The 15000-nt window shown below is 36.8% G+C and overlaps 1 protein-coding gene across 2 annotated transcripts in view; it reads right to left on the reverse strand.

Annotated features, from left to right (window-relative positions):
* The window catches only part of LOC115218654 (cubilin), a 397234-nt gene that overhangs the window by 58458 nt on the left and 323776 nt on the right, over window positions 1-15000 (reverse strand). For both annotated transcript variants that reach the window (XM_036508531.1, XM_029788578.2), the window contains one exon: window positions 3518-3642. In XM_036508531.1, coding sequence (XP_036364424.1) covers window positions 3518-3642 — 125 coding nt within the window. The remainder of the gene's footprint in view (window positions 1-3517; window positions 3643-15000) is intronic.

Consider the following 15000-nt stretch of genomic DNA (forward strand, 5'->3'; position numbering starts at 1 on the left):
ATACATGCATGCAAGCACACACACACATATATATGTGGAGTCGCAATGGCCTAGTGGTTAGGGCAACGGACTTACGATCGTAGGATCGCGGTTTCGATTCACGGACCGGGCGTTGTGAGTGTTTATTGAGCGAAAACACCTAAAAGCCCTACGAGGCTCCGGCAGGGGGTGGTGGCGATCCCTGCTGTACTCTTTCGTCACAACTTTCTCTCACTCTTTCTTCTGTTGGCCTGCTCGCTTAGCCTGCGAGGTGGCGTTATTTGAAGGCTAAAACAATGCGAAGCGCATTGTGACCAGCGATGTGTAGCAACATCTGCTAGCCTGGTCGGTCACGGTGATCACGGTGATATATATATATATATAGATAGATAGATACACATACATATATAACTACCTATCCACCAATATATTTTATCATATCAAAGGGAAATGGAATTTAAAATTAAAAACATTCAATCAAAATTTACATTTCCAGTGGTCTAACGCGTAAAAAATTTTTAGTCAAAAAGACTATATATTAGTCATACGATATAGTGTATATTTAAACACATAGAGAATCCACTTACAGGGATTCTCTATATGTTTAAATATACACTATATCGTATCCACCGATATAGGTAGGGGTGGGTCATTATGTTGCTGATAATAAGCGTGAATGACCATACAAATAAAAAGTTCAATACATTTAACTTTATTAATTGCTGACATCTGTACACAGGAGTATTTACATAATATTGAAGAACCCTTCTGTGTGTCTAACATACAAGATGTGAAGAGTGACCTCCTTAAATTTATGTTGCATGAATCTTTTGAGACAAAAAAGAGCAGGTAAAAAGGTAAAAGATGGATGACGTTTAAATACAAGAATAAATTAAACTTTCTTGAACATGTATTCTTAGAGTATTATAAAAGCGCAGGTTGAAGGTGATGAAAGTATATTTGGCAGAACAAAGTAATACATTTCCGCCTGGGATTGGAGTTAAGACTGGCGTGTACCCGACTCACTGCTTTATATAACCATGGGCAAAACCTTCAAGAACCTTCGAAATGCAAACTAACAGGAAGCTTACAGAAGTTTCTGCTGATATTCTTCGGTGTGAGTTGATTCAAACTAGAGAACATCAAAGCTGATTCGCCGGTGGACACTGACGAAGGTGTTTCATCTCTCGTGAGGTTGGGCATACCTTTTATGGGTGTATTTGTAGGTTGTGGTTAAACACACACGCACACACACGCACACGCACACCACACACACACACACTCACTCACTCACTCACTCACTCACTCACTCACTCACTCACTCACTCTCACTCTCTCTCTCTCTCTCTCTCTCTCTCTCGCAGAGACATGCCCACACACCTTTATGTATTTTGTTTTGGCTGAGTCAGTCTGTTGCTACTCTGAGTTTCGTTCGTGGGTGCACAGGGTCTTTAGGCAAATTACGAGAGAAGAAATGATGGAATTTACATGAATATATATATAGAATTTCTGTCATATGGTAAAATGATGGAGGGGAACTGAGATGCCTCAAAACAATATATATAACCATAAAATTATGCTGTATGACATTGTAAAATAAAAGGGAATAAAACTTGAGGATGTATCAGCCTCCATATGCACTCTTGTTATAATTATTGCAAATATACACTCCATATAATGCTACCATCCTCAGAAATGCACACAGAATTACCCATCGGAGGAATTTACAGCATGAGTGAGAACACCTAGAAGTCATGGACGTTAAATACTAATCGATGCAGTTAGCTATAACCTGGGACATGATTGAGAGCCACCACGACATCCGTCTGGATAATATATCCCTCTAAACCCCCCCCCCCCACAGATGCCGAATATGCATCTGTTGGAAAAGATGCTGAAATTAAAAGTCAAATCTCTCTGATATCATACCCTAAAATCTAAAAACAGAGACACTAATTCTAGGTACACCATATTTAAGCCCCTTTCCACATAGACATGCTGGTCCAGGGTTGTTTTGTGGTTACTAAGCAACACAAATGTTTCTGGCAAATGGTCTAAGTCCACCTCCACATGACAAGCATAAGCATAAACAATAATAGTTTTAAATTTTGGAGCAAAGCCAGCAATTTTAGAAGAGGGATAAATCGATTACATCGACCCCCCCCCACCAGTGTTAAACTGGAACTTATTTTATCGTTCCCCAAGGAATGAAAGGCAAAGTCGACCTCGGTGGTATTTGAACTCAGAACGTAAAGTCGGGAGAAATGCCGCTAAGCAGTTTTTCCGGCAACGATGCCGTCAGCTTGCTTCCTTAAAGTCTTAAACAATGAACAAATTTAATTGGTAGCACAGTGAATAAGAAACGGGTTCTCCGAGTGCAAAAGTAGGAAACTTATGGCAAATTTGAGAGTAGATCGCTTTGTTTTTAGAGGAGCAGCATTTATTTAATTATTTTGTAAAGTTTAAAATCTAAACGGCGAATGATGTGATCTTGTCTACACGTAAACATTTGAAATCAATCGAACTGATTTTTATTTTAAGTGTCCCTTTAGATGTATATTGAAAAAGATTAATTACAAGTGCTAATTATAGAGAGGCGCCATCCGCATGTAAACTACATTTAAAATTAACTTTTTTAATAAAGTGATGCTCAGTTCATTAAAGAAGAAAATTAGATTAAAAGCATAATTAGTCACAAGTATGCGATGAGGAAAAGAGAATATTAACTCAATGATGAGAAACATAATTATTGCTGCGGTTTAACGTGCACTCAAATTCCGCAGTACTTTTATGATTTTGTTGAAAATAATGAAGAAATACGGAGATGTACTTGCATAGCAAGTGACCTGATCTGAGATCGTGTTTTGGAACGAAAACAATTGCAGCGTGGAAGGTGTTTACAAGCCATTTAAGAAACACACTAAAACCGTTAGATTCACTTCAACATTTTAATTTAATTTGTCAAATTATTTTCGTCGCCGTGAGACCGCGACCTGTTCACTGACAAAATTCCGTGCTGCATCTGAGAAAGTAACAGTTAGTTCATGATATATATGTACGTATGCATGAGTGCGTGTGTGTGCATGTGTATGTAGGTATGTATGTGTGTATGTATGCATGCATATATGCATGTGCGTATGTATGTACATGTATGTGCGCATGCATGTGTGCATGCCTACACGCATGTATGTATGTATGTATGTATGTATGTATGCATGTATGCATGCATGCATGTATGTATGTATGTACGTATGTACTTACGTATGTATGTGAGTATTTAGGAGAGTGTGTAGACGTGTCTGTGTGTGTGTGTACATGTGTATGTACATGTGAACGTATGTTTATGTACTGATATGTGTCAGTTCAAGTTGTATACATGACTGTTACTTTGTTGAAGGTTGTATATATACACACATATACATGTATATAGACAAACACACACACATATATACGTGTATGTGTGTGTGTGCGTTTGTCCCATGAGTGCAGAAATGGTTTCACTTTTTGTACAATATTACTGGAAACTAAAAATACTCACCATCATAAACTGCCAGATATGCGTTTGACATGCATTGAGATTCTTGTGGAAAATCGGCGTACATGATTTCGAGTCGAATTACTTGGTTCTTAGACGTCGTAAGAAGCCAAGAACAAGATCGCATGCTGCAATGAAATCGAAAGCGAAATGAATAACAGAAATCCTTTGTGAAGGGATCGACATGTATCGAACGCTAATGAAAGATAATGGAATAACAGATTAAACGAATACACATCACACTCATGTGCTCTTTTTCACTTTGTTCCACTCTGGGTTTCTCTCTTTTAAAACCGCAAAACTTCCTGACTGTCATCTGAAATTACACTTCTTAACTATTCTGTCCATGTCAACAGATTTGTATATTTGAATGTAGTAATGATGATGATGATGATGACGACAGAAACTATATGGATAGCCAGATGAGAAGGTGGGGATGTAAATTTTCACACACGTACACACACACACACACACACACACACACACAATCAGCAGATGAGATCCAGAGGTGCTCAATACAGAAAATACTTTAAGGTGGCGAAGTGGTAGAATCATTAACACGCCAGGCAAAAGGCTTTGCGGTATTTCGTCTGTTTTCATGTTCTGAGTTCAGATTCTCCACCGAGGTCGACTTCGCCTTTCATCCTTTTGCGGTTGATAAAATAAGTACGAGCTAAGCACTAGCATCAACGTAATCGACTAGCTCGACTAGTTCAGAATTGCTGGTCTTGTGCCAAAATTTGAAACCAATATAGAAAACACTTGGCGCTAGATATACAAAATATATACATGTAAATAGAGAGAAAACAAAGACTGAAAGTATTCAGGCGATGAAGTTTCATGTATAAAATTAAGGGGAGAAGGTGAGGTATTAGAAGCCCGACAGCTGTTTCTGGGGGCTCGGAATTACCTCATAATGTTGGTAGGTGTAGTTCGCATAAAGGTAAAGATATGCAGCCAGTAGTGGAAGCATATAAACATTGAGTCCAACCTCCGTTTTCAAGGTGGAGGGATATCTAACGTTTAAATCATACTGCAGAGAAATTTAAAGGTAGAAAGGATGAAGAGGAAGGTCAACAGAAGTGGAGGAAGGGAGTAGGCGGCTCGAGATGTAGTTGTGGGGAGTGTTGAAGCAAGGAGAGTCGGGAGATGAGTGGGAAGGGGTGGGATGGATAGTATTTTGAAGGGTGGTCTTTATTGTTGGGTTTCATAGCAGATGTTAATAGTTGGGGATGGTGCCACTAAAGAACTGCGAAAGGGAAATTGGTATATATATATATATATATATATATATATATATACCGGAGTAAACACATAAATGTGAAACAAGGTGGAAAAAAGAGTACTCAAATACCAGTGGTAGAGTAATATGCTTTATTTAAAGCAGCAGAAAATTCAACAAAACCTGTTACTCTGAGTTTCACGTTCCCGTTCGTCGGACACTTTTTGCTAGAATTCTAGCAAAACTGTTCGACGAACGGGAACGTGAAACTCAGAGTAACAGCTTTTGTTGAATTTTCTGCTGCTTTAACAAAGTGTATATATATATATATATAGTTTGTATCCAGTTAAAAGAAAAAAAAGCGAAGAAAGTTAAGGAAGTTGACAATTATTTATTATTAATAATTGGTCATCTTCGCTTCTTGTAGCCGTTTTAATTAATACTCAATAATTTAATTACAAATTTGTACATTAAGTTTGCATTTGTGTGACATGAGTATAATTTCATCAGAGGAAAAAATAAGATGTACGTTGGGACGTTAGTTGTGGACCTGTCAATTCATTTCAGCAGAAACGGTCTGAATTGACAGGTCCGCATATAACCTCTAAATGTACATCTTTTTTCCCCTCTGATGAAATTATACTCATGTCACATAAATGCAAATTTAATGTAGAAATTTGTAATTAAATTATTAAGTATTAATTGAAACGGCTATAAGAAGCGAAAATGGCCAATTTATTAATCTTTCTCTATATAAACGGCAGTTTGTCTGTGCGTGTTTCTGTGTGTCTGTTTGCTTGTACCCTCACCCTGACCACGGCTTTCAACCGATTCTGATGAAACTTGACACACACACAGCCCAATGTCATAATTCAAAACTAACGCAGCGAAAATTTTGAAAAGTTTCCCCAGTTCTGAAAAAAATCAATAAATTCGACATGGGGTCGAGAATCAGAAACAGGAACCACAAACTGTCTAGGGGACGCAACTCCACCTTTTTTTAATCTCAAAAAAAACTTACCATCATTTGTTTCCATTTTTTTGCTATTTTTTAGCTATAACTCTCTAAAAATGCTTTATAGTTATTTCCCTTACAAACCTGAGCAACGCCGGGCGATACTGCTAGTAATAAATAATTGTCAACTTCATTAACTTTCTTTTCTTCTTTTAACTGGATATAAACTATATACTGAATATATACCTATCGTTTTAAGGGAATTTCATTCCCCAGCAATACTAGGTATTGACCCAGTACTTACTTTGATGCAACCAGCCCTTCACGAGGTTGACATAGCCTCTAATTAAATTTATATATATATATATATATATATATATATATAAGTTCAGCAAAATTTAGATTCAGATGAATATGGTACTTAAGTTAAAGGCACTAGAATTTTGTATGGAATTATCCATATAAATCAAATGGTGTGATTATAACCAAAATAAGCAACAAAGATATCCAAGGTAGAGTAGTACAATTGTTTCATGCTACTTCATTTTATTAAACACTGTAAGTATTACATCAGTTTTAAAATGTGGAGCAATCTTCAGCCACATAGATTGCTCGACATTTTAAAACTGATGTAATATTTACAGTGTTTAATAAAATGAAGCAGCATGAAACAATTGTACTACTCTACTTTGGATATCTTTGTTGCTTATTTTGTTTATATATATATATATATATATATATATCACATCGGGGTCACCAGTGTTGCGAGGTTGGATGTAACGTGTTCGAAGGTAATAATGTCACAATATAACGTGGAATAGAGTGTATTTAGAAATGAAGGCAATTTGTTAATTATACAGAGCAATTTTATTTGAATTGTTGACAAGTGCTGAGCAAAGTGGGCGAATGAATGTAGGAGTCAGAGAATAGCGTTGTAAACTTCTATATTACACAAGTCGTTTAGAAGTTTGCAGTGCAAAGGATGTAAGAAATACAAACAGGCCATAACCGGGGTGGTAGGAAGGCTGGTATGAAATGTCAAGATCTGTCCGCTGCTGGTTGTGGAGCTCTGATCGCTGACGGTTGTGGCGTCGGGGTCTTCTACTGACTGAATACAAAAAGGCACGCTCCTGCTGGGCAGATGACTGCTGCTTTTATAGGGACACGACCAGCCCTGGTTGGCTACAGTTGCCAAAACACAATTGTGCCAATACCTGACCTTCAAATACAGCTACCTCGACTCACTAAATATATATAAATAACGACACAAGAAATTTGAAATATTTTGGTATTATCTATTCATCATTACACGTGTTTCATTTGCTAATAGATATAATTTATACATGTAAGATAGACATGCAAGGGATTTCCTGTTAGACAGAGAAGTTGAATAATATTCAAATCAAATAATACCAGTCTTATTTAATTCTTCTATCCGAAAAATTTCTAATAGCAAATCCCTTATATGCTTATCTTCCATGTAAAACTTAGCAATATCTATTAGTAAATGAAACACGTGTAATGGTGGATAAATAATACCAAAATCCTAAATTTCTTGTGTTTATATACAATAATTTTGCAAATAGTATTTGCATAATTCTCAGAATTAATAATATATAATTTGAACTAATATAGAGCAACAGCTGGGACGACATATTGAATTTACCCTAACTACCTACATCATAGGTGTATGTGTGTATGTGTATTTGCATGTGTGTATGTATGTATGTATGTATGTATGTATGTATGTATGTATGTGTGTGTGTGTATGTATGTATGTGTGTATGTATGTATGGAGGCATGCATGTATGTGTGTGCGTATGCCAGTGTGTGCACGCCGGACGAAATGCTTAGCGGTATTTCGTCTGCCGCCACGTTCCGAGTTCAAATTCCGCCGAGGTCGACTTTGCCTTTCACCCTTTGGGGGTCGATTAAATAAGTACCAGTTACGCACTGGGGTCGATATAATCGGCTTAATCCGTTTGTCTGTCCTTGTTTGTCCTCTCCGTGTTTAGCCCCTTGTGGGTAGTAAAGAAATAGGTGTGTGCGTCTCTCAGTATATATATATATATATATATATTATATATATATATAGAGAGAGAGAGAGAGAGAGAGAGAGAGAATATATATATATATATATATATATATATATATATATATATATATATATATATATATATAGAGAGAGAGAGAGAGAGAGAGAGATCGAAAGATAATGTTGTTGTTGTTCGCTGTTTTAGACGGAGTTTCGCTTATCTCCAACAGCTTCTTCCGCGCTTATGTAATATCGCTAGAGATTGTCCTCCACGCGATCTATTCATCTTTGTCTCTTGCATGAAATATCTCCGTTTCAGTTTGTACGTAGTGTGCGCATGGCTATACTGCAATGTGTGTGAGTGTGTGTGTGTGTGTGTGTGTGTGTGTGTGTGTGTGTGTGTGTGTGTGTGTGTGTGTGTGTGTATATATATATATACACACACACACACACATAAATACATATATGTGTGTGTGTATACATACACACGCACAAACACACACACATATAGACACAGCCCCATATTCGCACGGCTGTTGAAGATGTATGAACGTCCATCTATCGGATTCTCAAACGTCATTGCAAGGAAACATTCCAGATTCCACGATTAATGGCCTATCGCGCTGACGCCTGCCAAAATTACGATCTAGCATCGGTTTGTACAGAATTATTGTAATTGCTTTATTTGACGTCGCTTGAAATTCATGCTTCGTTGAAATATTGTTATCATAAGAAATAGGATTAAATAACAAGTTTAAAATGTTGTCTCCATTCTTCACCATCTATTCATGGCACATGTATCCATTATGAAGACCTACACTAATTATCTTGTTACACCGCTATGTGTGTGTGTGTGTGTGTGTGTGTGTGTGTGTGTGTGTGTGTGTGTGTGTGTATAGCACTTACATCTGACCGCTGGAGCAAAACGATATAAACGTTGAAAACGAATAAAATGTGTAAAAGTTGAATGGAACGATTTGGACGAAGGTGATTGTTACGTTTACAACCAAAGAGAAATCCCATACAAGAATAGTTTTAGAATTTACAAAAATAGAAGTGAAAGAGTTTCTGTCAGGAAAATAAAGGGCAATGCCGGAGAAAAAGAAAGTTAAGTAGGGAGTAAAGTATGGGCAGTTGCTAAGCTTTGATGGGAGAGGGTGCTGAAAAGTTCCTGGCTTCAGGGGTTTCGGGAAAGGCCAGGCTGGAGGTTCAATCTGAAGGACCGTTGCAAGAAGTGTGTGAACCTGAGAGTGGAATAGGTTGAATAAAATCATAGTTGACTGATCCTCTTGTATTTTTCTGTTACTGAAAGTCAGAACTTTGCAGCGCACCCTAACAGGCGTTTTAGCAAGATTCATGCATAAATTAGACTACTAATTATATAGATACGTATACATAGGAGAGAAGGGTAATTAGAGTCTAGTAAAAAAAATAATGCATGTACTAGATAAAGAAATTAGAAAGAGATATCAGAAGTGGATGGCGAGGAGTAAAAAATTACTGCGTTAATTTCCCAGCTGTAATGAAAATGAAAGCAAAAGTACAAAAGTAACGGACGAAATACGATTTCAAAGATAGAAAAAAACATGGCCACAGATGCTCGAAAAAGTCTTTCCTCCGGAAAAGTATTTCGTTAAAACAGAAACAATATTGAGCTACGCTACACCATCACACCCGACATGGCTAGTTATGCTGTTGTATCTAACAAGTTGAAACTTGCTAAATATAATACGTGGAGATGCTTTGGGGAAATTGTGGAGTGGAGAGCCACGCCTGGAAAAATATCCCAACCTACATCGCGCACACTCTGGTATCTACTTCAAGAATACTTGTAATGTGGGGGAACTGTCACAGGAAGGAGGAATTTCCGGCAATTCTACAGATCCAAGTAGATCTTTACTCGACAGCGTAAGTTACACCCCCCCGGGCATGCGTTCCACCACTCGCTACTGTATATAACTGACGAAACCGACCACCCAAAGTCCTCGCTCCTTGAATATAATTGTAGCACCACCCTGGCTGGGCAATGCATACATACAAACGTAGTATATAAAAGTTAGGAAGTTATAAGCCATAACACACACACACACACACACGTAAAACCGCGGCGAGGAGAATGTATTAGTTAATAGTAAACACCTACTTAATAAACGTAAAGGTATAAGCATTCATTGCGCTCACTGAAAGATTAGAACGTTCCACAAGGCACGGACTGGAATCTACCCGAGCTACGAGGAGTTATGCTAAGATACACCCGTTCATATGATTGACACGGGTATAATTGTCACACAATATTAGGTTCACATTTTGGTACAAGGCCAGCAATTTTGGGAGAGGGCGTAAGTCGAATATATATGGACCTCAGTGTGCAACTGGTACTTCTTTTATCGACCCCAAAATGATGAACGACATAGTCAATCTCAGCGGAATTTGAACTCAAAACGTAAGGACGGACGAAATGCCGCTAAGCATTTTGCTCCGCGTGCTCGGCACTGAATACTATGTGTTTAGAAAATCTAATGATGTTCGTACACATGGTACGATTACGTAAAATCCTCTCGTTGTACACGCTTGCCTTTATGTCCATGCACGAATTCCTTCCTCATCCTGTCCAGCTACTTATATACACCGACTGTGCTTGTGTTGGTAACAGTTTAATAGAGTACCGGATAATGGCAGTAAATAGCAACAAAGAGATGCGTAAGAATGGATTACGTGATGTACCCTTCATCTTGAACATGGTCCGATAAGCAATACTCATTCTCGGAACGATTATCGAGATTTCACAAAATTATAACGACCTTCTGTAGAATGCATTGTGCGTCATCTGCCATTGGCGACGTAGGAGGCGCTATTAACTTCGAGGAGCGAATGGATTCATTTAATATTTCTCTCTATATATAAACGGCAACATGTCTGTGTCTTTTATACAAATCCACAATTTTTCAGTTAGAGGGCTCGCACTTTCTATGGTCATTCAAAACCGTCCAAGGGTGGTCGTGCACATCTTTACATTTCCCCAGTCACCCTGCAAAGCCATTAAAAAAATCAATAGAAGTGACTTTTTTGTGAATTTTCTATCCAAAACCCAATCAAAATGCCCGAAATTTGATACGTCAATTGAATGCCAGCTAGCTGTACGTGATTGGTCGGAAATTTGGACAGTACTCGTGTGTATGTGCACACGCATGCAGCTGTATATGCATGCACTTGCACTATGACCTGGTGTTGCCGGGTCATATTGCTAGTACTTGGATAATCTAACATTTTTTGAATACCTACGAACTTGTAGGCAAGGATGCGAAAGCGGGTGCAATGAGAAAGTGCAGTGGAACGTGTTTAGGTATCAGTATGTGCACCTAGATGCATTGGTGAATGTATAGTTATGTGCGTATGTATCTATGTGTGCAAGCGTGTGGGTGTTTGTGTATGCGTGTTTGAGTGTATGTGTGTGTATGAGTGTGTGTGTTTGTGTGTGTGTGTGTGTGTATGTGAGAATGGTTAAATTTGGCGTTGTGTGCAAGAGTGCGTGTAGGTACGGTATAGTGGGTGTATATATGTGTGAGAGTGGTAAGGTGAAGGTGGTGGATAGACTACGTCTTGACCAACGTTGACCACTGATATTCCGATAAACAGGCGATTTGTCTGTAGACTATTTGCATTTCTGATACAATAAAGAGCCGCCGATTCCTTTCTTTACTTTTCCTTCATGAGTGGAGCAGCTCATGCTTCGGCTGTTATTCTTGCTATTTGAATTGTTATTGCCATTGTGGTGGTCTGTGTGTTAGTCTAACGTTCGGGAAGTGAGAAAGTCTTTTACGTTTCGAGCCTACGCTCTTCGACAGAAAGGAACACAGAAAGAAACAGAAAAGGTTTAGTGGCTAGCGATCTATACATGCACACCTACATATATAGATACATACATATATATATTTACATATATACATAATACATATACATACATGTAGACATACATATATATATATGTACACGCGCACGCACATACAAACGCATATTTTCATATATGGGTTTGTGTGTGTGTATGTGCTTTGCAAACGATTAATGATACATGGCAGGGTAATTCGAAAGGTGTGGAAATGAAGCAAACATGTAGACATTTATTTAAAAAAGAAAATCAAAACATAAGGATTGCATTTCGTGGAAGTATAATGGTAGAGTTGTAGAGACGGTAAACAAAGTGAATAAAATCTCTGGAGATGATAATAATAATAATAACAATAATAATAGTAATAATAATACGACTTGTATCGGAAACAAAATTAATACTTTGCTAATGACGATAAAATAGGAGTTTAAAATCGCTTCATTCATCCGTATTGATTTTTTAACGAAAAGATTAGTAATAATTGACTTTTTGCACGGCGTAAAGAGAAATCTAAATATTAAAGTAAATAAATGAATATATAGAAGAAAAACAAATAAAAAATACACAATATATTGCCAATATGCCAAAAAGATACAGAAAAATAGAAAGAAGAAACCGCTTTAAAACCCAGTTATATAACAACAACAAAACGAAAAGATTAAAATATAGTTTAATTAAGTTGGGGGATATTTTTATTATAATCGCGGAATTGTCGGGAATATTATTCTTGAGAGTGAGTGAGAAATTTGGCAAGAACATTGACGAAAAAATTAAGAATAGCACTATTAAAAGTATAGACACGCGTACACATACATACACACAACACACACACACACACATATATATATATATACGTATATATCAACATAGATACAATGTCAGGAAAAATGTGAAATCTTAGTTATATCTGGAGTAGTCTCTAATAAAAGAAAACTAAATTAGATTCTAATATCCCATATGAATGAATATTGTATATTCATCGAGTCGGTGATTCAAAGAAAGACTACAAGATAAAAAATCGCAAAGAAATTATAAAATAATGAGAATTACTCTTAGCATACGGAAAAATGTTGATTGTGCATAATTGGACTATTTCTGAATTGAGGCAATCAATTTTTTCGATATAGATGCACATATGGATAGGTAAAACCCGCATATATATATATACATATGTGTGTATGTGTGTGTGTGTGTGTGTGTGTGTGTGTGTGTGTGTGCGTGCGTGTTTGTAAATGATATGTGTTCACGCGACGAGAAATAGAGTACTCGGTCCAAGTGTAAAGTGAAATATTTATACAATATGATAGAGTAGATTAAATATAATACATCGTTCTTTCACTACTACTATCCAGTTTCTTATATATTTTAAAACTCACTCCTCCCTATGCAGGACAGTGATTAATTATGTTTATATAGTTGTTTGGTATACAAATTATTTTATTTTCCTCAAATGTCATCTTGTGGCTCAGTAACATAACACTACAGAGTTTTTTGAGGATCCTGTTTATTTTTTTTTCCCAGAAAACGGTTTTCTTTATTTTTTGAAGATATGATACTTGACCTAGCGTTGTATTGTATTTAATGTACTATACAATATCACACACATTTATGCACGCACACACATACACATACAAACGCACACATAAATATAAAAATCAAAATCGAAAAGGTACCGAAAGTTTGTATATATTTTGAAAATATATTATCAATTTAATGTTTACTCGTTGCAAGGTTCGACATACACAATCACCAGTATGTTGATTCAGGGGGTTTTCCTTGCCTATGATTGTCTTATATGCTGCAGTTCAGAATCACTCTTCTACATAGTGTTAGGCCAGTTTGACCAATATAATATTCTCTGCAGTCTTTGTATATCAAAATATATATTGAATATTAGGAGCAACACGGAAAGTTACGTTTGAAATAGATTCTTCCTTGAAATGGAAATCGGAACTTTCTAATAGTTGCTTGCTTCAAAATTCGGTGAATATACTTCCTCACTTTTACATGCATAGTTTTCCAATGTAGCTTTGCTTGCATCAGTGTCGTTTTTAATTTCGCTTGTCTTTCAAAAGTTCTTTTCAGTGACCTTTTCATCTCCAGGTTTCGATGTAATATTGATAAGTTTTGATGAATGGTTGCAAAGACTTCACAGTTTTTGGAGTCAAAAGTATAACTTCCTTTTCACATTTCTCTTTTGCATTTCGAAGTACCTCAATATCAATTTGTTTCGCTCATTGAATTTCATTGTTGATTGAATTTAAGAAGTGCATTTCACTAAGTTGTTGGGAATTTTAATGGCAATCAGCTGAAAGTATATGTCAGTTTATTTCTTTTTATTACTTATGTATCTAAAAAAGGAGTTTGTCATTTTCGTATTCCATAGCGAATTAGATGAAAGAATTTTTTCTTGTTTACGATACATTGGCATTCATTTAACTATTAAAGATTTTCGCTCCATAACATATGAACCTGCACTGTCTTTAAAATGAGACAACTACACTGAAAGAAGAAAATTCCCTTGAATCAACATCCTGATTACCGTGGGGTGCAAACTCGAATTTCTTCTATAGCAGGGTAGCGATTCAACAACAGAAGTGCCGCGAATAAATAAATAGAATTTATAAGCAAATATCGGCCATCAAAACTGAATGCCTTCTTCTGACCTCTTCCTTTACAGCGTCATTCGACATCGTTTACAAGAAGGGCTTCGAATATCCTAGTTCGAAAGCGATGTCTCTCAAGTGTCCCAGCTTATGTAACAGTGGCTGAAGAGTCAATACATAGAAAAGGATCAAGGGGTTTCTGGTAATTTCTGATCGATTAACCTTAACATCAATGGCTTCCAGGGCTACATTGTGATTACAAGATTCTACTCTAAAAAGAATTAAAAAAAATATCCCGTTTTATTTCTTTTTCTTTTTTTATGTTTCTCGTGAAAAACGCTGGTTATGATTTGAAGAAAACTGGACTGCTTTCTAGCAGGTCAAATAACCACATAAAAACTTTCTGTTGTTGTTGTTGCTGTGTTTCAGTTTTAGGTAATCTCCGATCTTTAGCATCGCTGATAACACAATCGCGACCATTCCGCCTTCTTCATCGGACATGTTTATTGCTTAGAGGCTTTTTTCAGTAAAGTGTAAGCATACTGGATTTGTATGCACCAACCCCAGTTCTTATTTTACTCACTGGTACACATTTAATCGATTTGATAATGATAAAAAGTTGCACTCAGAACGAAATGAAAAAAAAATCTGTAAACGGAACGGAACTCGACGCAATAATCTTTCTACCAACCACTGCTCCTTATCTGTGGTTGCATTAGCTAATGTGGCCCTTTTTATATTTAAGCTGTAATTTGAAGGGGATTTGGCTGTTTGTTTTCTAA

This window comes from Octopus sinensis, linkage group LG13 (assembly GCF_006345805.1).
Source record: "Octopus sinensis linkage group LG13, ASM634580v1, whole genome shotgun sequence".
In the NCBI taxonomy this organism is placed as follows: Eukaryota; Metazoa; Mollusca; class Cephalopoda; order Octopoda; family Octopodidae; genus Octopus; species Octopus sinensis.